At 34.7% G+C, this 24,619-nt stretch overlaps 2 protein-coding genes across 3 annotated transcripts; one reads left to right on the plus strand and one right to left on the minus strand.

Moving 5' to 3' along the window:
• The first annotated feature begins 108 nt into the window (after positions 1–108).
• LOC149651837 (ATP synthase F(1) complex subunit epsilon, mitochondrial-like) lies at positions 109–2,957 on the plus strand. 2 transcript variants are annotated; one of them, XM_089848944.1, is made up of 4 exons: positions 109–284; positions 1,474–1,598; positions 1,674–1,730; positions 2,833–2,957. In XM_089848944.1, the coding sequence occupies exons 1-3, from the start codon at positions 256–258 to the stop codon at positions 1,685–1,687; spliced, it is 168 nt and encodes a 55-aa protein (XP_089705070.1). In that variant the 5' UTR covers positions 109–255; the 3' UTR covers positions 1,688–1,730; positions 2,833–2,957. The 2 variants fall into 2 exon arrangements, with proteins under 2 accessions (XP_089705070.1, XP_089705069.1); XM_089848943.1 differs by lacking the exon at positions 1,674–1,730 and having other exon boundaries at positions 128–284.
• A 1,210-nt stretch (positions 2,958–4,167) lies between these two features.
• Positions 4,168–23,866, minus strand: LOC149651838 (mitochondrial coenzyme A transporter SLC25A16-like). Its single transcript, XM_089848930.1, has 9 exons — positions 23,848–23,866; positions 23,581–23,785; positions 21,222–21,448; positions 16,251–16,314; positions 14,823–14,944; positions 12,354–12,420; positions 12,105–12,267; positions 10,599–10,667; positions 4,168–9,669 (listed from the first exon to the last, which is right to left on the minus strand). Exons 2-9 carry the CDS (start codon positions 23,636–23,638, stop codon positions 9,498–9,500), a joined length of 942 nt encoding a protein of 313 aa, XP_089705056.1. The 5' UTR covers positions 23,639–23,785; positions 23,848–23,866; the 3' UTR covers positions 4,168–9,497.
• Between the last annotated feature and the right edge of the window lie 753 nt (positions 23,867–24,619).

Consider the following 24,619-nt stretch of genomic DNA (forward strand, 5'->3'; position numbering starts at 1 on the left):
AAGTAAAGAATTCAGATTACCCAAAAAGGGGTATACTTGCTTCTCGAAAAGCTAGTTTCAGAGAGAATTCTCTCTGCTAGTTTCGGACTGGTGGACTGCCAAATTTGAAGGGCATTTACAATTTCAGGAATTACTAAACCGTCCATTGAGTGCTCTTCCGTATTCTCTGCTTTGTGGAAGCCGGGTTGCTGCCGAACGTAAAGGTCATCCAATTTAGACGAATTTCCAGTCTATTTTCAAAAATATAATATCACCATGACTTACTGGAGGCAAGCTGGATTAACGTAAGATATTTTCCACACACTTGAAATAATTTTTATTTATATCTACGTATGTTAATCAACGATTAGGCAGTGTTTCTTGACTAAGCCTTGGTTCTCCAATTAAAATTTATCCTTGTCGGGTTCCTGGGCTCGGGGGTCGATGAGGGTTGGGGTGGGAAACTTGCTAATATTAGTATGCAAAAATTAAGGACATTGGTCCTTAACAAATTTATTCTATAAAACTAGGGATTAGAAATTAAAATATGAAATCTAAATGGTCGGAAAACCCCTTAAGCATGTTCAGTGTTGTGCATATGTTGTAAAACACCACAACTTGACCTCATAAACTGAAACTATGATCTGAACAGGGCCCCCAAAGGTCCTATAATTCCTATAAAATCCTATATTTTCAAAACTGTCCTATAAAATCCTATATTTTTGGCGAAATTAATCAAAAATCCTCTAAAATCCTATATTTTCAAAACTGTCCTATAAAATCCTATATTTTTGGCAAAATTAATCAAAAATCCTCTAAAATCCTATATATATATTTTCAGAACTGTCCTATAAAATCCTATATTTTTGGCAAAATTAATCAAAAACCCTATATTCTCAAAACTGTCCTATAAAATCCTATATTTTTGGCAAAATTAATCAAAAACCCTATATTTTCAAAACTGTCCTATAAAATCCTATATCTTTGGCAAAATTAATCAAAAACCCTATATTTTCAAAACTGTCCTATAAAATCCTATATTTTTGGCAAAATTAATCAAAAACCCTATATTTTCAAAACTGTCCTATAAAATCCTATACTTTTGGCAAAATTGATCAAAAATCCTATATATTTTTGAAATTTGCGCCAGTTTTAAGCAATCCATCGGTTAAACCAGTTGAAAAATTAATATTTTAGTGTCCTATATAATCCTATAATTCTGGAAAAGTCTCATAAAATCCTATATTTTGGCAAAACTCGTCAAGAATACTATAATTTTGAAATTTGACTTTAAAAAAAGAGAAATTAATATTTTAGTGTCCTATATAATCCTATAATTCTGGAAAAACGTCCTATAAAATCCTATATTTTCAAGAATTAATTAGTACCTATAATTCCTATAAATATTTTCTAAATTCGGCTGGGGATCAAATTCTTGTCTTATATCCTCAAATTTTGGCTAAACACAATCCAAATCTTTAATATCTTTGACAGTTACTTGCAATTTTCGACCATCGCTGCTAGGGCTGTTCGAAGCGTCGTGAAGCCGGAGTTTAAGAAAGGAGCAACGGACGCTTCAATAATGAAGAAAACAATCTGGAAGGATGGCAAACCCACAAGTAAAGCCAGCAATTAATGTTTATTTCTGATTTCAGAACATATTCTTCCTTTTTCTTCTTGTTAAACTCGTATAGGTTTAAAAGAGTAGAATGGACTACCTCTCGCTTTATTAAGGCAGCTCGTTCAAATAGGTTTATTTTATAAGTTTTATTGAGAATGGTTTTCTTGATAAACATTGCTTGATTGACGAAAGTTACTAGAGATATTAACCAAATACCATTAGAAACTACTGTAATTTTACCAAACATATCTATAAATTACCGTAACTTTACCCAATTACATTAGAAATTAGCGTAATTTTACCAAATGCCTCTATAAATTACCATAATTTTACAAAATATGGCTACAAATTACCATAATTTTACAAAATATGGCTACAAATTACCATAATTTTACAAAATATGGCTATAAATTACCATAATTTTACAAAATATCGCTACAAATTACCATAATTTTACAAAATATCGCTACAAATTACCGTAATTTTACCAAATATCGCTATAAATTACCTTAATTTTACCAAATATCGCTATAAATTACCGTAATTTTACCAAATACCGCTATAAATTATTGTAATTTTACCAAATACCGCTATAAATTACCGTAATTTTACCAAATATCGCTATAAATTACCGTAATTTTACCAAATATCGCTATAAATTACTGTAATTTTACCAAAAACCGCTATAAATTACCGTAATTTTATCAAATACCGCTATAAATTACCGTAATTTTATCAAATACCGCTATAAATTACTGTAATTTTATCAAATACCACTATAAATTACCGTAATTTCACCAAATACAGCTAAAAATTTTACCAGATATTGTAGTTAGAACTTTCATAAAACATTTTATTGAAAACAATTTAAGAGTTTTTATGTTACGGTAATTTGACGTCTCTAGGCAAGAGCAAGACTAAGAGATTAATTTACTAACAGTCTGTTGATTTGGAAGGATAGTGAATTTTCTTAAGAATAGTGTTTGCAATGATTATTTTCAAATATCAAAAGGTTTAACCATTCATTATGTTTTTACTATAATCCTACTAAATAATTTAACACGCATCAAAAGGGACTCCCATACTATTTAATATTCCCCATAAACTTCAAGCACGCTTTAATTTTATTTGAAAATAGCATAATGAAGTATGCTTAAACATGATCATAAATTAATACATTAGTAATCATACTAATTTACTAGGTTCTAATAACCTGTTCTCTTAACTTTCAGAAGCGGTAGCGAGTGCCACCTCTTGAGTTATCGTCTTCTATTTTAATGGAATTGGAGTAGTTTTGACATTATTGGTGTATATATATGACAGAATTCATAGTTGATTAAAATTAATGTAAAATCCATTTAATGGCCTGTGTTATTATAAATATTATTAAAATCTGGAAAGGCACAGTAGTGTTTAACTTTTCGTAGGGGTGGTAATTTTCCCCGCTAATCGTCACGCCAATCAGACGCGTTCCCTCACTAGGCTACCACCCAATAAAGTTCGCCGCCACTTTGGTGGAAAGGGGAGGAGCCATTTTAAGCCACATCCCTCTGGCCTCTCCCTATACTTCAATCGATGAAGTTATTTTGAAAACTATTTGGAAGGGGGGGGGGGCAATTAGCTTCAGCATAAGTTTATCATGCCTCTAAGTACACAAATATGGGTTACAACTGGGCATCTTACGCAGGCTACTGTGAGTCTGTGACGTCAGAACTCGTATAGCGCGAAGATCCGAAGAGAGAAAATTTTGAAATTTCTGTCGCGGTGCAGCCACCAAGCGGTCGAGACGATTACTAAATGGGTCACATGAAAAAAAATCATCCAATGGAATAAAAGAGATTTTTACGTTTCGTATAGGCAGGCATTGGGGGGGGGGCGAATTTTACTTAAGAAATCCCAAATCCCTCTCTCTCGAGATAGAGGCGGTTTCAGTCCTGAAACATTCTAAAATGGATAAAAGAAACGCTAGGCTAGGCAGTACAATTTTGTATTGAAGTTGAGCTGATAAATGATACGGAGAGAGTATGGGGTTTCATTAAAGGGAGCCAGACAAACACTATTGCCATAGAAGTAGCAGCCATTTCTCTACTTAAGAGGCATGATAAACTTATGGCTTCAGTAAGTTTTGGATGGTAGAAAGGAATAACCTGGTAACACTGCAAAAGACAGCTTAAACTTGTGGACTCTATGTTGAAGGGTTCACATCTCCAGATGCCACAGTCCAGGATCGAACCCGAGACCTGCTAAATACGAGATGAAAGCGATGACCATGGGTTGATAAATGATAGGAGAGAGTATAGGGTTTCATTAAAGGGAGCCAGACAAACACTATTGCCATAGGAGTAGCAGCCATTTCTCTACTTAAGAGGCATGATAAACTTATGGCTTCAGTAAGTTTTGGATGGTAGAAAGGAATAACCTGGTAACACTGCAAAAGACAGCTTAAACTTGTGGACTCTATATTGAAGGGTTCACATCTCCAGGTGTACACATCATACGAGATGAAAGCGATGACCATAACGCCACCCCTTAAATTATAATTAGTAGAAAAATTACACGCAAACAAATATTCTCAAGTATTTTAATGGTATAATAAAATATAACATTTTATATACAACTCTGTTATCATGCCCTATATATTATCAAGAACTTATTCAAGATAGCGTAATAACTTGAAACGTGAACCTTAATTCTACATAAAACCATAGCCCCCTCGATCACGCATTCGACATCGAAAGCGAGCAACGTGATCGAGTGGGCTATGCATATACCTAAATTATTTTTAGCGCCATCTAGTGGCTAAAAGGTCAAGTAAGTCCGTTATTTAAAGTATCCAATAGAGGGCGCCGATAAAAGCAAAATAATAGGCCCCTCCCTAATAAGTATAACTTAAAGCGCCTTCATGACCTTGTTTCACCATTCTTATGGCATATTGAACACGTTCTTGATATTGTACTTTACATCAACACTAAAAGGGAGGCGGTCTCAAATGTAACGTAACCCTCGTTTTAATATTGCAGTATAATTATATATAATATACAATCCGTAATAATTTTTCTAAACACCATTTTTAGAAAAATAAATATAAATAAATTATTATATTATATAATTATTTGCGGGGAAAAGTAAACCCAATATAAATAAAAGTTTTGGTATTTAAACACGTAAATAAAAACTATTTAATAATAACCTATAAATATAGTTCTATTCCCATAAATATTTGTTTAATTTGAGTTGTAAGAGGTTTCGTAAATATTTTCAAATAATTACTTTCCCCCCCCCCCCGAGGTTTGACCAAACCATGTAGCCGTTAGTTAAATTATGCACCAAGTTAATGTAAATCTCTTTCAGGTTTAAAAATTAATAAAAACAACAGATCTTAAGACCCAATTAATCTTCACCAACAAATGTGATTGCGTCTAAGAGTACCTGGGAAAATTAATGGGGTCGTCATTGCTAACGCCATCTAGCTTCAATGTAAAGCAAAAAAAGTAGCTCTCTAGCGTTAAAAATAAGTAAACACTGAATTAAAGCATCGTTTATTTTTTTATACGTTTATTCTTAAAGAAGGCATCAGTGGTTGCGGGTAAAAATTATTTGAAATACGTCATAGGCACCACGTGACACCAAGAAGATTCAAAGACTTGACGTGAAATAGGAATGGGTACTTCGCCTGCCCCTTGTTTTACACCCGATTGCAGCGCTAATTTCTTAAGTGCTAGTTTTCAAAATAAAACCAACAAAGTTTTTTTAACCACGCCTCTCCTAAGTCACGTGCCGGTGCCTATGACGCATTTCAAATAATTTTACCCACACGTAAATTTTACCTTCTTTACAGTCCCTTTAAGTTTTTGAAGGCAATTTTTAGTATTTTAAATAAATAAATGTTAAATTTGGGTAGAAACGTTGTATTCTTTGGATAGGCATTTAAAGGGATGTAAAATGTGTTATGTAGGGGCGGGGCTAATATCAAGACCGTTAAACACAGATGGATTGGAATGGAGATATGGCAGCACTTCTCTAGCGCCACGCAATGACCAATATTGAAACTTTTTCGACTCAAACCATAGCTGTAATATGATCTATGAGTGGAAAGGTTTCGGGACTACCGCCAGGGGTGACGGCAGCTCTACTGGGCATGCGTGGATTTTGTAGTGCAATCCACCTTCTTCCCTTTCGCCAGAAGTTAGGCTTAGCTCGGGATTCATGGAGGGGAGTAACGGGAAGAAATTTGTCTGGCTACAAAGGCCAAAAATATGTACTGTAGCAGACGACAGACGAATTTCTTCCCGTTACTCCCCTCCATGAATCCCGAGCTAAGCCTAACTTCCGGCGAAAGGGAATAAGGTGGATTGGAATAAGCATGGGCATTTTTTTTAATCTATCCGCAGAGTCGTTCCACACTATCATGTGACATTGCCCAATCACTACTCCAGGAAATACTAACACTAGTAGTTAAAAGAATAATTCTTGACACGCTCTTACATAACGAATTCTACACCCTTTTAATATTGTGAAAGTTGTGGCATGACAAAGGGTTAACTTTGCGCCCTTGCAACCAGGCTTCCAAATAAGACAAGTCTACAATTCGAGAACCAATTTATTATACTGTGAGACCACTTTTAAAACTCAAAACCCGAGCCTCACTGGTCCCAAGGACTACTTTAATAATTCCATTTTAAATTAGTAGGGTAAGGGGCACTGGTCCTTGGGACTAGTTTGATTATTAAAGACACCAGCAGGCTGCCAGTTCAAATGAAATGATTGGAGTTCAATTGACCTTGTGGCTATTTAATTATTTAAAAGTATTCCAAGGTTATGCATTTTAAGTGGCGCAGTGGCCAGTTTTTTTTAAATTGAAGTGCTTGGGTTTTATTGGCCACATGTCCAGTATTGCAAAGTTACACATTTTAAGTGGCCGGTTTTTTTAATTGAAGTGCTTGGGCTTTATTGGCCACATGCCCAGTATTCCAAGGTTACGCATTTTAAGTGGCCAGTTTTTTTAATTAAGTGCTTGGGCTCTATTGGCCACATGTCCAGTATTCCAAAGTTACAAATTTTAAGTGGCCAGATTTTTTAATTAAAGTTCTTGGGCTTTATTGGCCACATGTCCAGTATTCCAAGGTTATGCATTTTAAGTGGAGAGTGGCCAGTTTTTTTTTATTCAAGTGCTTGGGCTTTATTGGCCACATGTCCAGGATAAGTGTCCAGTTTTTTTTAAATTAAAGTGCTTGGGCTCTATTGGCCACATGTCCAGGATAAGTGACCAGTTTTTTTTAATTAAGTACTTGGGTTCTATTAGCCAAATGTCCAGTATTCCAAGGTTACAAATTTTAAGTGGCCAGTTTTTTTAAATTAAAGTTCTTGGGCTCAATTGGCCACATGTCCAGTTAAAAAAAAACCTTTTTTCTCAGCCCAGGACACTAAGGAGGACCAGTTTGAAAAGAAAAAAAAAATTATTTCGAAGCCTGGTTGTAACACCGCCATTTTTACAATATTTTGAAAACTAAAAGCTGAGAAGTCTCTCACCAGATGGCTCCAAAGAACAATTACAAACTGTCGAAAAATGGGCAGTACCTTTTTAAATCGCGTTCAGGAATTATTTGGTTTTAACTTCATTAAAATTGAAGTTTATGATTGCCTTAGTCTAACTAAAACACTATGAAAGCGACAAAGCCTATTTGGACTTTTAAAAAATATCTTTGGATCTATTTTGAGATGAGAGACTGAACGAAATTTACCAAATAACAGTATTTTTAATTTTATTATTATTATTTTTTAATTTATCAGGCCAATTAAAAAAATATTAAGTTCTAGATATTGAGGGAGCAATAATTAGGAGACAAGTATCATAAAAGCGCCATCTGTCGATCAAATTGACAAATACAGGGTTTTCCTAAAAAGGGTAATTATAGGACCGAGGTACAGTGAGTTCGTTCTATGGGAAATCAATTTTGAGTCCAAAATGTTCAATGACATTTTGCCCTAAATTATGCATTAGTGTATTTATCGGATGACCTCTTAATTAAATTAGCATTGTCTTCGAGTTTATTACTAAAATTCCAGGGGTCATCTGTAAGACACTAATCATAACTTGTATGACAAAATGTCGTAGAACATTTTCGACTCAAAATTTCTTATAGAACCCACTATACTTCGATCTACAACCCTTTTTGTATATCAAAATGGTATGGATTGGTATGACCTTAGTAGACACGCAAATTTAATTTCAAAATTATTTTCGAATGTCACCAATTGATGGCGCCACCCTAGAAATACGTGTAGTCTGCTATTTGGTCGCCCCCCGCGTCTTTAATAACCCCATAGAATTAATTTCAGTAACAGGCGGCTCCATTAGCACCCCTAGCATTCTGGCTTACCTTACAAATTTGATCTTGCCAAAGGTAGGAACCAATCAGACCTAGTGGCTAATGCACTAGGTCCGATTGGTTCCTGTCTTTGGCTAGCCACTGTGTAGTAGAAAAGCCACCTTAAGGGGGTAGCAACGGACCCGCCGTTTGCTTTAAGGGTAGCTTTTTTACGCCCCTATAGAAGAGAGGTTGGATGGAACGTGTTAATTGCTTCTAGTTTTCCCGCTATAAATGTTTTTGATTAAATAATTTTACAGGAATTGTTTATTATTATCAACATTATTTGATTCCATTAAAAAATTTGAAAAAGAGTCCATAACGGAGGAAAGGTTTGAAAAACATTACTGTGACATTTTTCAAAGTTTAAAGCGTAGCTACGGGTCCAGCGGATACCCTAAAAGGTGACTTTACTTGTGAACTCCGGGTTTAGCTTGCCTTGGCGAAAGCATTAGACATTTACTTGAAATTTGGTAAAGATTTTGATGTCAATTTATCAAATCACCTTATTTCCAATGCGTGCCAAGGCTTAAAACGTGATTTTTAACTGACAAATCTGGGTCAAAATAATGCACTGTCTGCTTCACAGTACACAATATTGAAGCGTTTCCTCTGTGAAGCAGACGACTTATCATTTATACCTAGATTTGTTGGTTAAAATTCGTCTGTTAAGCCTTGGCCACGCATCGAGAATAAGGTGGATTAATTGACTACGAAATTGTTTGCCCATTTTTTTCTCCCTTTATGGCTGCAGCCAATCAGGGTGCAAATACCACATTTATTTATTTATTTCCAATGCGTGCATGCCGAGGCTTAAAACGTGATTTTCAACTGACAAATCTGGGTCAAAATAATGCGCTGTCTGCTAAAACATTACACAATATTGAAGCGTTTCTTCTGTGAAGCAGACGACTTATCATTTAGACTCAGATTAGTTACTTAAAAATCGTGTGTTAAGCCTTGGCCACGCATCGAGAATAAGGTGGATTAATTGACTATGAAATTGTTTGCCCATTTTTTTCTCCCTTTATGGCTGCAGCCAATCAGGGTGCTAATACCACATTTATTTCCAATGCGTGCCAAGGCTTAAAACGTGATTTTTAACTGACAAATCTGGGTCAAAATAATGCGCTGTCTGCTTCACAGTACAGAATATTGAAGCGTTTCTTCTGTGAAACAGACGACTTATCATTTAGACCCAGATTTGTTAGTTAAAAAACGTGTGTTAAGCCTTGGCCACGCATCGAGGATAAGGTGGATTAATTGACTACGAAATTGATTGCCCATTTTATTCTCCCTTTATGGCTTCAGCCAATCAGGGTGCTAATACCACATGATGTCACAGTGACGTTTGCTCTAGCGTTTCTATCGAGTCTCTCTAAAAGTTTTTTTGAACAAAGCTATTTTTTTTAAGTATATTGTCAATTTGTCGCTAAAATTTTTTACGGTGCGTGTTTAAATAGTTTGATAGGTTAATTAAGGTTGTAGTAAAAATAGTTAAATATTGTTCATTGATTGCGGACGCTACATTAATCAACGCCAGTGTCGAGTCCAAGTAATTGTTTGGTGACTTCATAGGTTGAGAAGGAAACAGCGACCATTGGTATAGCTCGCAAGTAATTGATGCTCATGCCTCGATACAGACCCTTCACTACACCGTTTTCTTTCCAAACGATGTTTAACGTTGACAAAAATCCTTTGCTGTAATCAGAAATTAATTATATTAAATTGGCCATTAATTAAAGGTCCGCGCAATTCAGGTTATTCGCATGGAACTTCACAAGGGTATGTGTTTTCCTAAAATCGCGTATGACGAATTTCATTTTTCGACATAAAGTCAGCATCTAGTCAATTTGCAAATTCCCCGATTCAACCTAAAACAATTTGCAAATTCCCCGATTCAACCTAAAACAATTTGCAAATTCCCCGATTCAACCTAAAACAATTTGCAAATTCCCCGATTCAACCTAAAACAATTTGCAAATTCCCCGATTCTAACTAAAACAATTTGCAAATTCCCCGATTCTAACTAAAACAATTTGCAAATTCCCCGATTCCAACTAAAACAATTTGCAAATTCCCCGATTCAATCTAAAACAATTTGCAAATTCCCCGATTCAATCTAAAACAATTTGCAAATTCCCCGATTCAACCTAAAACAATTTGCAAATTCCCCGATTCAACCTAAAACAATTTGCAAATTCCCCGATTCAACCTAAAACAATTTGCAAATTCCCCGATTCAACCTAAAACAATTTGCAAATTCCCCGATTCAACCTAAAACAATTTGCAAATTCCCCGATTCAACCTAAAACAATTTGCAAATTCCCCGATTCTAACTAAAACAATTTGCAAATTCCCCGATTCCAACTAAAACAATTTGCAAATTCCCCGATTCAACCTAAAACAATTTGCAAATTCCTCGATTCTAACTAAAACAATTTGCAAATTCCCCGATTCCAACTAAAACAATTTGCAAATTCCCGATTCTAACTAAAACAATTTGCAAATTCCTCGATTCTAACTAAAACATTTTGTTGCATATAAGCCCTGCAGGATCAAGTAAAATGAGCAATAGATGAACACCATAAGGCAATTGGTTCTAAAATTGAAAGAACATAATAATTTACCCAAATTTCTCTGTTTCGGGAAACATCATACTTAGCTGCATTCTCCGTCTCGCTACGTCCATCGGGTATCTGTCAAAATATTGGGAGAAAAAGATGCTAGAAATTGGGGAGGAATACTCGGAAAAATGGCGGGCGGTCTACGTCAGACGTATCGGGAAGACCGTTCGCCATTTTCCAGTTATCGCGCCGATTTCCCTCAGATTATGCATTCTTCCCCCATCATCCTTGGTTAACCAAGGCAGGTAATACATAGTTTTCAGGCAGTCTGGGAAATAAGGATATTTTTTAAACTAAACCCCCTAGTGTCCGAAATAATAAACTGGTCTCCTGACTAATCCCCGCCTTTGTTCTCCTTTAGATTTGCAATTAATCAACTGGTCACTTCTTCAATTTAGAAACTAGTCCAAGCAATTAATAAACTGGTTTTGGACCACAGAAAGTGTGCTATTTCCCTGACCAGCATGGGAAATAAGGCGGTGGCACAGGGCAAATGACCAGTTTAAAAATTGCCTGGACCAGTTTAAAATTGAATCGGAGGGGGGGGGGGTCAGTGGTCCACAGGGCCACTAAAAAAATTCAATGGAAACAAGGATATTTTTAAACTTGTCCTTGGGACCAGTGACCCCCTAGTGTCCGAAATAATAAACTGGTCCCCCCCCCCCTTCTTGAATTTAAAAACTAGTCCAAGCAATTAATAAACTGGTTTTGGACCAGAGAAAGTGTGCTATTTCCCTGACCAGTGGGGGAAATAAGACGGTGGCACAGGGCAAATGACCAGTTTAAAGCATAGCGCGGCTCCAGTGGATCCCCTACAAGGGGACTTTCCTCCTGAGCTCTGGGTTTGGCTTGGCAAAGGCTAGTGGGCGGGATTTATACATGCACGTATAAATCCCGCACACAAATGCCTCTAGCTTCGCCAAGCCAAAAGTGGAGTTCGTAATGAAAGTCAACTTGTAGGGGATCCACAGGAGCCGCGCTATGCTTTAAAAATTGCCTGGACCAGTTTAAAATTAAATCGGAGGGGGGTCAGTGGTCCACAGGGCCACTAAAAAAATTCGAGGGAAACAAGGATATTTTTTAAACTAGTCCTTGGGACCAGTGACCCCCTAGTGTCCGAAATAATAAACTGGTCTCCTGACTAATCCCCGCCTTTCATCTCCTCTAGATTTACAATTAATAAACTGGTCCTGAAGACCGGTAAGCCCACTTCTTGAATTTAAAAACAGAGTCCAAGCAAAACTGGTTTTGAACCCGAGGAAGTGTGCTATTTCCCAGACCCAGACTGTTTTCAGGCTAGGAAAATTGATACTATTTACACCAGGATTCGAGGCTACTTTGTACTTCACTTTGTCCGCAAAGTTACACCAGGAGCCCAGGTGTAAATGGAGTTAATCTTTGATAGTCTGAAAACTATGTAGTTGAGGTTGGTCTTGTACCAGCTGTATATCAAGTGCCATCCTTCACATCCTTCTCTTATTATAATCTTCTGATAATATGATAACTTACGACACACTTTGGGCGATAGCACCAGCCAAACCTCCACATAGTAATTTAGCGGGAATGATTAGAACCAATCCACCGGTATTACGTTCACAAGGTTTTCCTAATACTGTAGGGAAATATTCCAAACACAAGGCTTTCAAACGTTCAAAGAAGTAAAATGATAGACCTGCGAATATCAAAAAAGCATTAATGAAGATTAAAATTAAATTAACGCCCTTTGAATTGAATATATTAAATATATTAAAATTATACCAGCGTAGGGAACCATTCCGATTAATGTGGGAGATAAGCCTTTGTAAAGAGCGCGTATTCCACCTTCCTGAAAATAAACAATATACATATATTAAATATTAATGTTTCAGCTTTATATTGTTTCTAAAAATTGTTAATAATAAAACAATGGATATCGTTATTTATTCTCTAAAGGTATAACCATGATTTGATTTCCATATAGAAATAAATATATATATATATATATATATATATATATATATATAAATATATATAAAGGATATTATAGGACTCAATATAAAAATTGGTTAACTAGGATCACATGAAATTTTATATAAAAATTGGTCAATTAGGATAATATAGGATTTTTTTATAGAAATTGGTTAAATAAGATAATATAGGATTTTTTTTATAAAAATTGGTTAAATAAGATAATATAGGATTTTTTTTATAAAAATTGGTTAATTAGGGTAATATAGGATTTTTTTTATAAAAATTGGTTAATTAGGATCATATGAAATTTTATATAAAAATTGGTTAATTAGGATAATATAGGATTTTTTTATAGAAATTGGTTAAATAAGATAATATAGGATTTTTTTTATAAAAATTGGTTAATTAGGGTAATATAGGATTTTTTTATAAAAATTAGTTAGTTAGGAAAATAAAGAATTTTTTTATAAAAATTGGTTAATTAGGAATATATAGGATTTTTTTATAAAAATTGGTTAATTAGGAAAATATAGGACTTAATGTAAAAATTGGTTAATTAGGATAATATAGGACTTAAGTAAAAATTGGTTAATTAGGATAATATAGGATTTTATATAAAAATAGGTTAAATACAGGGCTCCCACCAAAATCTTAAAAAAAAGTAGGGAAATAGGGGATTTTTTTAGGCTAGAAATAGGGTGAAATAGGCACCGAATTTTTTAAACTAGGGACCAAATAGGAACCAAAATGGGATCTTTATTTGAACTTATATTTTCACAAAATGACAAAGTCAGATATATGTAAAAATATTTTATCATAAAACTGACTTATTTTTTGTTTATTACATTACTACGTTTTATCTATCACAATTCTATCACACTTAACAATCAGTCTTTTTTCGTTTTTCAACGAAATAAGAAATATAAATGTGTAAATTGGACTTTGGGTTGAATATTATAAGCTGATGGCACATTAAACTAGGAATATGGTGATTTAGGGACCAAATCACAATTCTATGGTGGTTTAGGGACCTCAAAAAAGTAGGGGGTTTTAGGTATTTTAGGGACATGGTGGGAGCCCTGTATACGATAATATAGGATTTTATATAAAAATAGGTTAAATAGGATAATATAGGATTTTATATAAAAATAGGTTAAATAGGATAATATAGGATTTTATATAAAAATAGGTTAAAAATAGGATAATATAGGATTTTATATAAAAATAGGTTAAAAATAGGATAATATAGGATTTTATATAAAAATAGGTTAAATAGGATAATATAGGATTTTTTATAAAAATAGGTTAAATAGGATAATATAGGATTTTATATAAAAATAGGTTAGTTAGGAAAATATAGGATCTTTTTATAAAAATTGGTTAGTTAGGAAAATATAGGATTTTTTATAAAAATTGGTTAGGAAAATATAGGATTTTTTATAAAAATTGGTTAGGAAAATATAGGATTTTTTATAAAAATTGGTTAGGAAAATATAGGATTTTTTATAAAAATTGGTTAGGAAAATATAGGATTTTTTATAAAAATTGGTTAGGAAAATATAGGATTTTTTATAAAAATTGGTTAGGAAAATATAGGATTTTTTATAAAAATTGGTTAGGAAAATATAGGATTTTTTATAAAAATTGGTTAGGAAAATATAGGATTTTTTATAAAAATTGGTTAGGAAAATATAGGATTTTTTTATAAAAATTGGTTAGGAAAATATAGGATTTTTTTATAAAAATTAGTTAATTAGGAAAATATAGGATTTAATATCAAAATAGGTTAAATAGAATAATATAGGATTTAATATCAAAATAGGTTAAATAGAATAATATAGGATTTAATATCAAAATAAGTTAAATAGAATAATATAGGATTTAATATCAAAATAAGTTAAATAGAATAATATAGGATTTTATATAAAAATATATAGGTTAAATAGGACAATATAAATTTTATATAAAAATAGGTTAATTAGGATAATATAGATTTTATATAAAAATAGGATAATATAGGATAATATAGATTTTATATAAAAATAGGATAATATAGGATTTTATATAAAAATAGGTTAAATAGGATAATATAGGATTTTATATAAAAATAGGTTAAATAGGATAATATAGGATTTTATATAAAATAGGTTAAAATTATAAATATATAATATAGTTTCACTCCCCTTACTAACTTATTTCTATTTGCCTTTGCTATTACCAGGGATATATTTAATTTTAAAATTAAATCTATCCCTGCTATTACGAAATGAAACTTACAGATCGGACAATGGTGGTCATGGTATGAACTATTCCAGTGTAGATATGTTCCCCCGTAACTTGAAAGGCTAATCTCGCTCGAATGACGTCCAAAGGATATGTTGCTAACACTGCCGACACACCTATAGAAAATTAAATAGAAATTGGAATTTAATCAGTTAGGAGTGTGCCAATATTAGCGTATAGTCGCCTTATTCTAATCGATTAAAGGGAGGGTGAAGTGGAAAATCAAGCGATTTTTTTATCGATTCTTCAACTAATTATAGGACCAGTCTGAAAAGTGAAACATTCAGGAAATACTGACTCCGAATGATTTTAAAATTCAAATTAGGTTCAGATTTTAAGGATAATTTTAAAGAAGGACCTCCGACCAATCGCGCAACGCCCTGCCTTTTTATTAACAAAATTATCATGGTACACTCCGTGTCTCGCGCCACGATTGTCACGTCGCTCGCAAATTTGATCAAATCTCGCGATAAATTTTATTCGACACGGAACGTGCCACGAGAATTTTGTTAATAAAAAGGCAGGGCGTTAGGCGATTGGTTGGTCGCAGGAGCTTATTTCAAATTATCTTTAAAATCTGCACCTAATTGTAATTTAAAATAATTCAGAGGTATTTCCTGAATGTTTCATTATGCAGACTGGTCTTATATAATTAAACGAAGAATTGATAAAAAATCACTTGGTTTTCCACTTCACCCTACTTTTAATAAAAGAGATGGGCACAATAATTGATCGATTAATCGAAGTGAATTAAATAGAAATTGTTTATAATTGATCGATTAATCAAAGTGAATTAAATTGAAATTTTTATAATTGATCGATTAATCAAAGTGAATTAAATTGAAATTTTTATAATTGATCGATTAATCAAAGTGAATTAAATTGAAATTTTTTATAATTGATCGCTTAATCAAAGTGAATTAAATGGCAATTGTTTATAATTGATCGATTAAACGAAGTGAATTAAATGGCAATTGTTTATAATTGATCGATTAAACGAAGTGAATTAAATGGCAATTGTTTATAATTGATCGATTAAACGAAGTGAAACAAATATCAATTATTTATAATCAATATCAATTGTCTATAATGAATCGATTAATCGAAGGGAATCGAGTATCAATGGTTTATAATTGATCGATTAATCGAAGGGAATCGAGTATCAATGGTTTATAATTGTTCGATTAATCGAAGGGAATCGAGTATCAATGGTTTATAATTGTTCGATTAATCGAATGGAATCGAGTATCAATGGTTTATAATTGTTCGATTAATCGAAGGGAATCGAGTATCAATGGTTTATAATTGATCGATTAATCGAAGGGAATCGAGTATCAATGGTTTATAATTGATCGATTAATCGAAGCTAACCAAATAGCAATTGTTTATAATTGATAGATTAATCGAAGTGAATTAAATTACCTGCAGCAGAGCCAGCGATAAATTTACTGGCGTGTGATTTGTATCCCAGATGATTTTTTAATAACTGAAAATATACAAAAGGAAACATTAATTAAAGAATATGGTTAAAACAATAAATCTAATGTGTCCCATGAAGGCTACTTTATGTACACAAGGGCGGAGCTAAATTGAATAGAATCGGGCCACTCAACACAACCCCTAGGTACATTAGTTTATAATAAACCGCAACCAGTTAAACTAACTTTAAGCCTCCCAAGAACATCCTGGTAACCTTTAACACCCGTTAAAGAATTTTTTGTTATTTAAAAGAACAAATGAAATAATATATCAAATTGGAACCACATATTTCTTATTCGACACTACGTGTTACGCATCACTGCAAAGCGGATTCCAAGCCATATACTACCCGAATTGGACAACTAATAACACATGACTGATTCGTTCGTGGACCTATAGTATGCGATCCTCTTCAGAGATTCTCCCAACACATACTCTTCAGTAAAGTAATTAAAAGCTAGTCGCGGATGTGGTTTAGTTCAAATAAATGCCACTAGATGCTCCCATAGTCGAGGGGTTCTGGTAGCGACGAGTTCTGATTGGTTAAAGCCTTTACCAAGGTAAAACTGGTGGGTAGAAGATTAGCCAGCACGGCTTAAATTGCTAGTTTATTTGGTTTTATACTGATACAAGGTTTTAATTATATAGTCATGGCAGTTATATGTATGCAAACGTCATACCCTTCTATCTCTTAGGTCAGTGTCATCCCAGTACTGGGCGCGTACAGTATCCCCTCTTACAACAGAGCCGCCCAGAGGGAGGAAATCACAGTCTACGCCTCTTTCTACCGCCAGTAGTCTATTTTATTTACTCTTTTCCAAGAAAAACGTAAAAATTCTAGTCCTGGGTTTATTTTTAAAGTTATCGAAACGTTATGGTACTACTCTAACAGGGTTTTTACAACTTTTGAAAAACCGATATCCCTGACAATTAAAGGTTATTCCCGCAAATGTATATTTCCCGGACGTTTTCAGGTTTTTCCCCCATGTATTTCCCGGAAATTTACAGGTTTTTCCCCCATGTATTTCCCGGAAATTTACAGGTTTTTCTCCCATGTATTTCCCGGAAATGTCCAGGTTTTCCCCCCATGTACTCCCCGGAAATGTCCAGGTTTTTCCCCCATGTATTTCGCGGAAATTTACAGGTTTTTCCCCATGTACTTCCCGGAAATTTACAGGTTTTTCGCCCATGTATTTCCCGGAAATTTACAGGTTTTTCCCCCCATGTATTTCCCGGAAATGTCCAGGTTTTTCCCTCATGTATTTCCCGGAAATTTACAGGTTTTTCCCCCATGTATTTCCCGGAAATTTACAGGTTTTTCCCCCATGTATTTCCCGGAAATGTCCAGGTTTTTCCCCCATGTACTTCCCGGAAATGTCCAGGTTTTTCCCCCATGTACTTCCCGGAAATGTCCAGGTTTTTCCCCCATGTACTTCCCGGAAATGTCCAGGTTTTTCCCCCATGTACTTCCCTGATATGTCCAGGTTTTCCCCCATGTACTTCCCGGAAATGTCCAGGTTTTTCCCCCCATGTACTTCCCTGAAATGTCCAGGTTTTTCCCCCATGTACTTCCCTGAAATGTCCAGGTTTTTCCCCCCATGTACTTCCCTGAAATGTCCAAGTTTTTCCCCCCCATGTACTTCCCGGAAATGTCCAAGTTTTTCCCCCATGTACTTCCCGGAAATGTCCAGGTTTTTCCCCCATGTACTTCCCGGAAATGTCCAGGTTTTTCCCCCATGTACTTCCCGGAAATGTCCAAGTTTTTCCCCCATGTACTTCCCGGAAATGTCCAGGTATTTCCCCCATGTACTTCCCGGAAATGTCCAGGTTTTTCCCCCATGTACTTCCCGGAAATGTCCAGGTTTTCCCCCCATGTACTTCCCGGAAATGTCCAGGTTTTCCCCCCATGTACTTCCCGGAAATGTCCAGGTTTTCCCCCCATGTACTTCCCGGAAATGCCCAGGTTTTTCCCCCATGTACTTCCCGGAAATGTCCAGGTTTTTCCCCCCATGTACTTCCCGGAAATGTCCAGGTTTTTCCCCCATGTACTTCCCGGAAATGTCCAGGTTTTTCCCCCATGTACTTCCCGGAAATGTCCAGGTTTTCCCCCATGTACTTCCCGGAAATGTCCAGGTTTTTCCCCCATGTACTTCCCGGAAATGTCCAGGTTTTTCCCCCATGTACTTCCCGGAAATGTCCAGGTTTTCCCCCCATGTACTTCCCGGAAATGTCCAGGTTTTCCCCCCATGTACTTCCCGGAAATGTCCAGGTTTTCCCCCATGTACTTCCCTGAAATGTCCAGGTTTTTCCCCCATGTACTTCCCGGAAATTTACAGGTTTTTCCCCCCATGTATTTCCCGGAAATTTACAGGTTTTTCCCCCCATCTATTTCCCGGAAATGTCCAGGTTTTTCCCTCATGTATTTCCCGGAAATGTCCAGGTTTTCCCCCCATGTACTTCCCGGAAATGTCCAGGTTTTCCCCCCATGTACTTCCCGGAAATGTCCAGGTTTTCCCCCCATGTACTTCCCGGAAATGTCCAGGTTTTCCCCCCATGTACTTCCCGGAAATGTCCAGGTTTTCCCCCCATGTACTTCCCGGAAATGTCCAGGTTTTCCCCCCATGTACTTCCCGGAAATGTCCAGGTTTTTCCCCCATGTACTTCCCGGAAATGTCCAGGTTTTTCCCCCCATGTACTTCCCGGAAATGTCCAGGTTTTTCCCCCATGTACTTCCCGGAAATGTCCAGGTTTTTCCCCCATGTACTTCCCGGAAATGTCCAGGTTTTTCCCCCATGTACTTCCCGGAAATGTCCAGGTTTTTCCCCCATGTACTTCCCGGAAATGTCCAGGTTTTTCCCCCATGTACTTCCCGGAAATGTCCAGGTTTTTCCCCCATGTACTTCCCGGAAATGTCCAGGTTTTTCCCCCATGTACTTCCCGGAAATGTCCAGGTTTTCCCCCCATGTACTTCCCGGAAATGTCCAGGTTTTCCCCCCATGTACTTCCCGGAAATGTCCAGGTTTTCCCCCCATGTACTTCCCTGAAATGTCCAGGTTTTTCCCCCATGTACTTCCCGGAAATTTACAGGTTTTTTCCCCCCATGTATTTCCCGGAAATTTACAGGTTTTTTCCCCCCATGTATTTCCCGGAAATGTCCAGGTTTTTCCCTCATGTATTTCCCGGAAATGTCCAGGTTTCCCCCCCATGTACTTCCCGGAAATGTCCAGGTTTTTCCCCCATGTACTTCCCGGAAATGTCCAGGTTTTTCCCCCATGTACTTCCCGGAAATGTCCAGGTTTTTCCCCCATGTACTTCCCGGAAATGTCCAGGTTTTTCCCCCATGTACTTCCCGGAAATGTCCAGGTTTTCCCCCCATGTACTTCCCGGAAATGTCCAGGTTTTCCCCCATGTACTTCCCGGAAATGCCCAGGTTTTTCCCCCATGTACTTCCCGGAAATGTCCAGGTTTTTCCCCCCATGTACTTCCCGGAAATGTCCAGGTTTTTCCCCCATGTACTTCCCGGAAATGTCCAGGTTTTCCCCCCATGTACTTCCCGGAAATGTCCAGGTTTTCCCCCCATGTACTTCCCGGAAATGTCCAGGTTTTCCCCCCATGTACTTCCCGGAAATGCCCAGGTTTTTCCCCCATGTACTTCCCGGAAATGTCCAGGTTTTTCCCCCCATGTACTTCCCGGAAATGTCCAGGTTTTTCCCCCATGTACTTCCCGGAAATGTCCAGGTTTTTCCCCCATGTACTTCCCGGAAATGTCCAGGTTTCCCCCCCCCATGTACTTCCCGGAAATGTCCAGGTTTTTCCCCCATGTACTTCCCGGACATTTCCAGGTTTCCCCCCCCCCCATGTACTTCCCGGAAATGTCCAGGTTTTTCCCCCATGTACTTCCCGGACATTTCCATGTTTCCCCCCCCCATGTACTTCCCGGAAATGTCCAGGTTTTTCCCCCATGTACTTCCCGGAAATGTCCAGGTTTTTCCCCCATGTACTTCCCGGACATTTCCAGGTTTTTCCCCCATACATTTCCAGGACATTTCCAGGTTTTTCCCCCATAAATTTCCCGGACATTTCCATGTTTTTCAAACCCCATATATTTCCCCGACATTTCCAGGTTTTTTCCCCCATATATTTCAAGGACATTTCTAGATTTTCAGGGAAAACTTATTTAAGCCTCACAAATTTCCTTGATTTCCCTGAACCTTTTTTAGTCAATTTATTTCCCAGGCATTTCCAGGTTTTCCCCCATATATTTCCCCGACATTTCCAGGTTTTTTCCCCCATATATTTCAAGGACATTTCCAGATTTTCAGGGAAAACTTATTTAAGCCTCACAAATTTCCTTGATTTCCCTGAACTTTCCAAAAAAAAAAAAATTATAAATTTTTTAGTCAATTTATTTCCCAGGCATTTCCAGGTTTTCCCCCATATATTTCAAGGACATTTCAGGTTTTTTCCCCCATATATTTCAAGGACATTTCCAGATTTTCAGGGAAAACTTATTTAAACCTCACAAATTTCCTTGATTTCCCTGAACTTTCCAAAAAAAAAAAAAAAAATTATAAATTTTTTAGTCAATTTATTTCCCAGGCATTTCCAGGTTTTCCCCCATATATTTCCCCGACATTTCCAGGTTTTTTCCCCCCATATATTTCAAGGACATTTCCAGATTTTCAGGGAAAACTTATTTAAGCCTCACAAATTTCCTTGATTTCCCTGAACTTTCCAAAAAAAAAATTATAAATTTTTTAGTCAATTTATTTCCCAGGCTGCATTTCCAGGTTTATATGAACCCTGTCTAACCCCTAATTGCACAGCTGCCTTTAAAAATGACTTGAAAACGCAGCTCAATTCAATTCATCATTTTAAATTAAAACCGACAAACAATAGACATATAACATTTACCTTTTTGTAAACTTCAAATGTGAGAAATTGCACAGCACCGTAAGGGAATATTCTGACCATCTGCGCTCCGTTTCCTTTGTAAAGTCCAATAAAGGATTCTTTTTGCACAATTCCCTTTAATCCACTGACGACGCCATGGTGTTTGTAGTGAGTGTTATGAGCTTGAAGCAAAATCTTTATCCTGTCTAATGGAGCCACAGTAGATTTAGCACACATTCCAGCCATTCCTAGATTTTAAATGGCAAAAAATTAGGTTATATGAAATTAAAATTTATCATACATTAGAAACTATTTGATAAATGAAATTTTAATTATTTACAGAAAAAACGGAATATTTTTAGGTTTTATAGGATTTTATGGAAAACCTAGAATATTTTTAGGTTTTATAGGATTTTATGGAAAAATTAGAATATTTTTCTGTTTTATAGGATTTTATGGAAAAATTAGAATATTTTTCTGTTTTATAGGATTTTATGGATAAATTAGAATATTTTTCTGTTTTATAGGATTTTATACGAAAAATAGAATATATTTAGGTTTTATAGGATTTTATGGAAAAACTAGAATATTTTTAGGTTTTATAGGATTTTATGGAAAAACTAGAATATTTTTAGGTTTTATAGGATTTTATGGAAAAACTAGAATATTTTTAGGTTTTATAGGATTTTATGGAAAAACAGAATATTTTTAGGTTTTATAGGATTTTATGGAAAAAACTAGAATATTTTTAGGTTTTATAGGATTTTATGGAAAAAACTAGAATATTTTTAGGTTTTATAGGATTTTATGGAAAAAACTAGAATATTTTTAGGTTTTATAGGATTTTATGGAAAAAACTAGAATATTTTAAGTTTTATGGGAAAACTAGAAAATTTTTCTATTTTATAGGAAAAGTAGAAAATTTTTCTGTTCTATAGGAAAACTAGAAAATTTTTGTTTTATAGGATTTTATAGGAACACTTGAATATTTTTCTGATTCATAGGATTTTATAGGAACACTAGAATATTTTTCTGATTCATAGGATTTTATAGGAAAACTAGAATATTATTCTGTTTCATAGGATTTTATAGGAACACTAGAATATTTTTCTGATTCATAGGATTTTATAGGAACACTAGAATATTTTTCTGATTCATAGGATTTTATAGGAACACTAGAATATTTTTCTGATTCATAGGATTTTATAGGAACACTAGAATATTTTTCTGATTTATAGGATTTTAGAGGAAAAACGAGAATATTTTTCGGTTTCATAGGATTTTAGAGGAAAAACGAGAATATTTTTCTGTTTCATAGGATTTTAGAGGAAAAACGAGAATATTTTTCTGTTTCATAGGATTTTATAGGAAAACTAGAAATTTTTTGTTTTATAGGATTTTATAGGAACACTAAAAATTTTTTGTTTTATAGGATTTTATAGGAACACTAGAATATTTTTCTGATTCATAGGATTTTAGAGGAAAAACGAGAATATTTTTCGTTTTCATAGAACTTCATAGGAAAATTAGAATATTTTGTTTTATAGTAAAACTGGAAAATTTTTCGGTTTCATAGAATTTCATAGGAAAATTAGAATATTTGGTTTTATAGTAAAACTAGAATATTTTTCTGTATTACAGAAATTAAACGAAAAAACGGAATAGTTTTCTGTTTTATAGGAATTAAAGGAAAAATGGGATATTATTCGGTTTTATAGGAATTAAAGGAAAAATGGAATATTATTCGGTTTTATAGGAATTAAAGGAAAAATGGAATATTATTCGGTTTTATAGGAATTAAAGGAAAAATGGAATATTATTCGGTTTTATAGGAATTAAAGGAAAAATGGAATATTTTTCTCTTTTACAGGATTTTATTGGCAAAATCGAATATTTTTTCTGTTTTAAAGCAAAAGTAGAATATTTTTTCTGTTTTAAAGTAAAAGGAAAATATTTTTTCTGTTTTAAAGTAAAAGTGGAGTAAAGGGCTTTGTAGCCTTTTTACATTGAAAACTGTAAGATGCAAGAGTATAGCAATTATTTTCATACTAAACAACAATTATATTAGAAAATTAGGACTTTGCGGAAAATACGGGATTTTATAGGATATTTTAAGAAATTAAAAGTCAATATAGAATAAGTCAAGAAATATGGTTATATTTTTCAAGAATCTTTTAAACTATACAATTATCATAAAATTCACAAACTAAAATTGGTCTAGATTTCCATTAAAAAACTGGTTCAAACGTTATAAATTTGGCCATATTAAGAATGAAGAAACCCAAACAACGCGGAGACCCTGACCCAAGTTAGATTTTAAATAGAACACCACATAATCCACATTCAAGTTCAAGTTTATTTCAAAACAAAGATTACTTACCACCGGCAAAAAAAGATTTCAACATGAAATCTGATGATTTTGTTTCCTTCTCGGCCATTATTAAAATTAATTAAACTATTATGTCTATTACGTTTTTATTTATTAACTTAATTTGATTATTTTTGGAGCCACGTCGTTTTTGTTGCACCGTCGGGGGTAAAGACGGTTCGTATACCGTTAGTTCCGTACTCAAACACGCCCGGGGCTGTAAAGAGAATTTAACGTTGACCTTTCCGCGTTACATACAAATTACAAAAAAAAAATTGCTTTTAGTTCTATCTGTTCCGCGTTTCCCCTGATTGGTTGGCGTAACTTCGTATTCAGAGTTGGGCACTCCTCCTTAGATAGATTTTTTTCCTATCAAACTATCATAGATGGCGAAACTATCAATTCTTCTGGCTATATTTTAGAGTGGAACTCCTTCTTAGATAGATTTTTTTCCTCTCAAACTATCATAGATGGCGGAACTATCAACTCTTCTGACTATATTTTAGACTGACATTGCTGGTTAGATAGATATTTTTCCTCTCAAACTATCATAGATAGCGAAACTATCAACTCTTCTGACTATATTTTAGACTGACATTGCTGGTTAGATAGATATTTTTCCTCTCAAACTATCATATTTGGCGAAACTATCAATTCTTCTAGCTATATTTTAGACGGGCATTATTTGTTAGATAGATTTTTTCCCTCTCAACAAATCATAGATGGTGAAACTATCAAATCTTCCTTCAATATGTTAGATTGGCTCTCATTGTTAGATAGATTTTTTGCCTATCAAATCAAATTGAAATCTTTAGGAACGACTAAATTAATCGATTATTTAATTTCCGGACTTTAAATTTGATTGTTTTCGATCAAACTGATTTGGGCTCTACCTACTTTTACTCTGTTTAATCGATTCCTGATATTTCCTGATTTTGTAGAATTTCTAATATTTTCATATATTCATATAATTTCCATAATCTCATTTCTCAAGTTTGACTTTTAACTGTCTATAGTTCAAAAGCTACTATCCAAACTTTTTCAAATTATT

This window comes from Phalangium opilio, unplaced genomic scaffold (genome assembly GCF_054372755.1).
Source record: "Phalangium opilio isolate 3A_F unplaced genomic scaffold, DU_Popi_V2 ptg000082l_1, whole genome shotgun sequence".
Taxonomy (NCBI): domain Eukaryota; kingdom Metazoa; phylum Arthropoda; class Arachnida; order Opiliones; family Phalangiidae; genus Phalangium; species Phalangium opilio.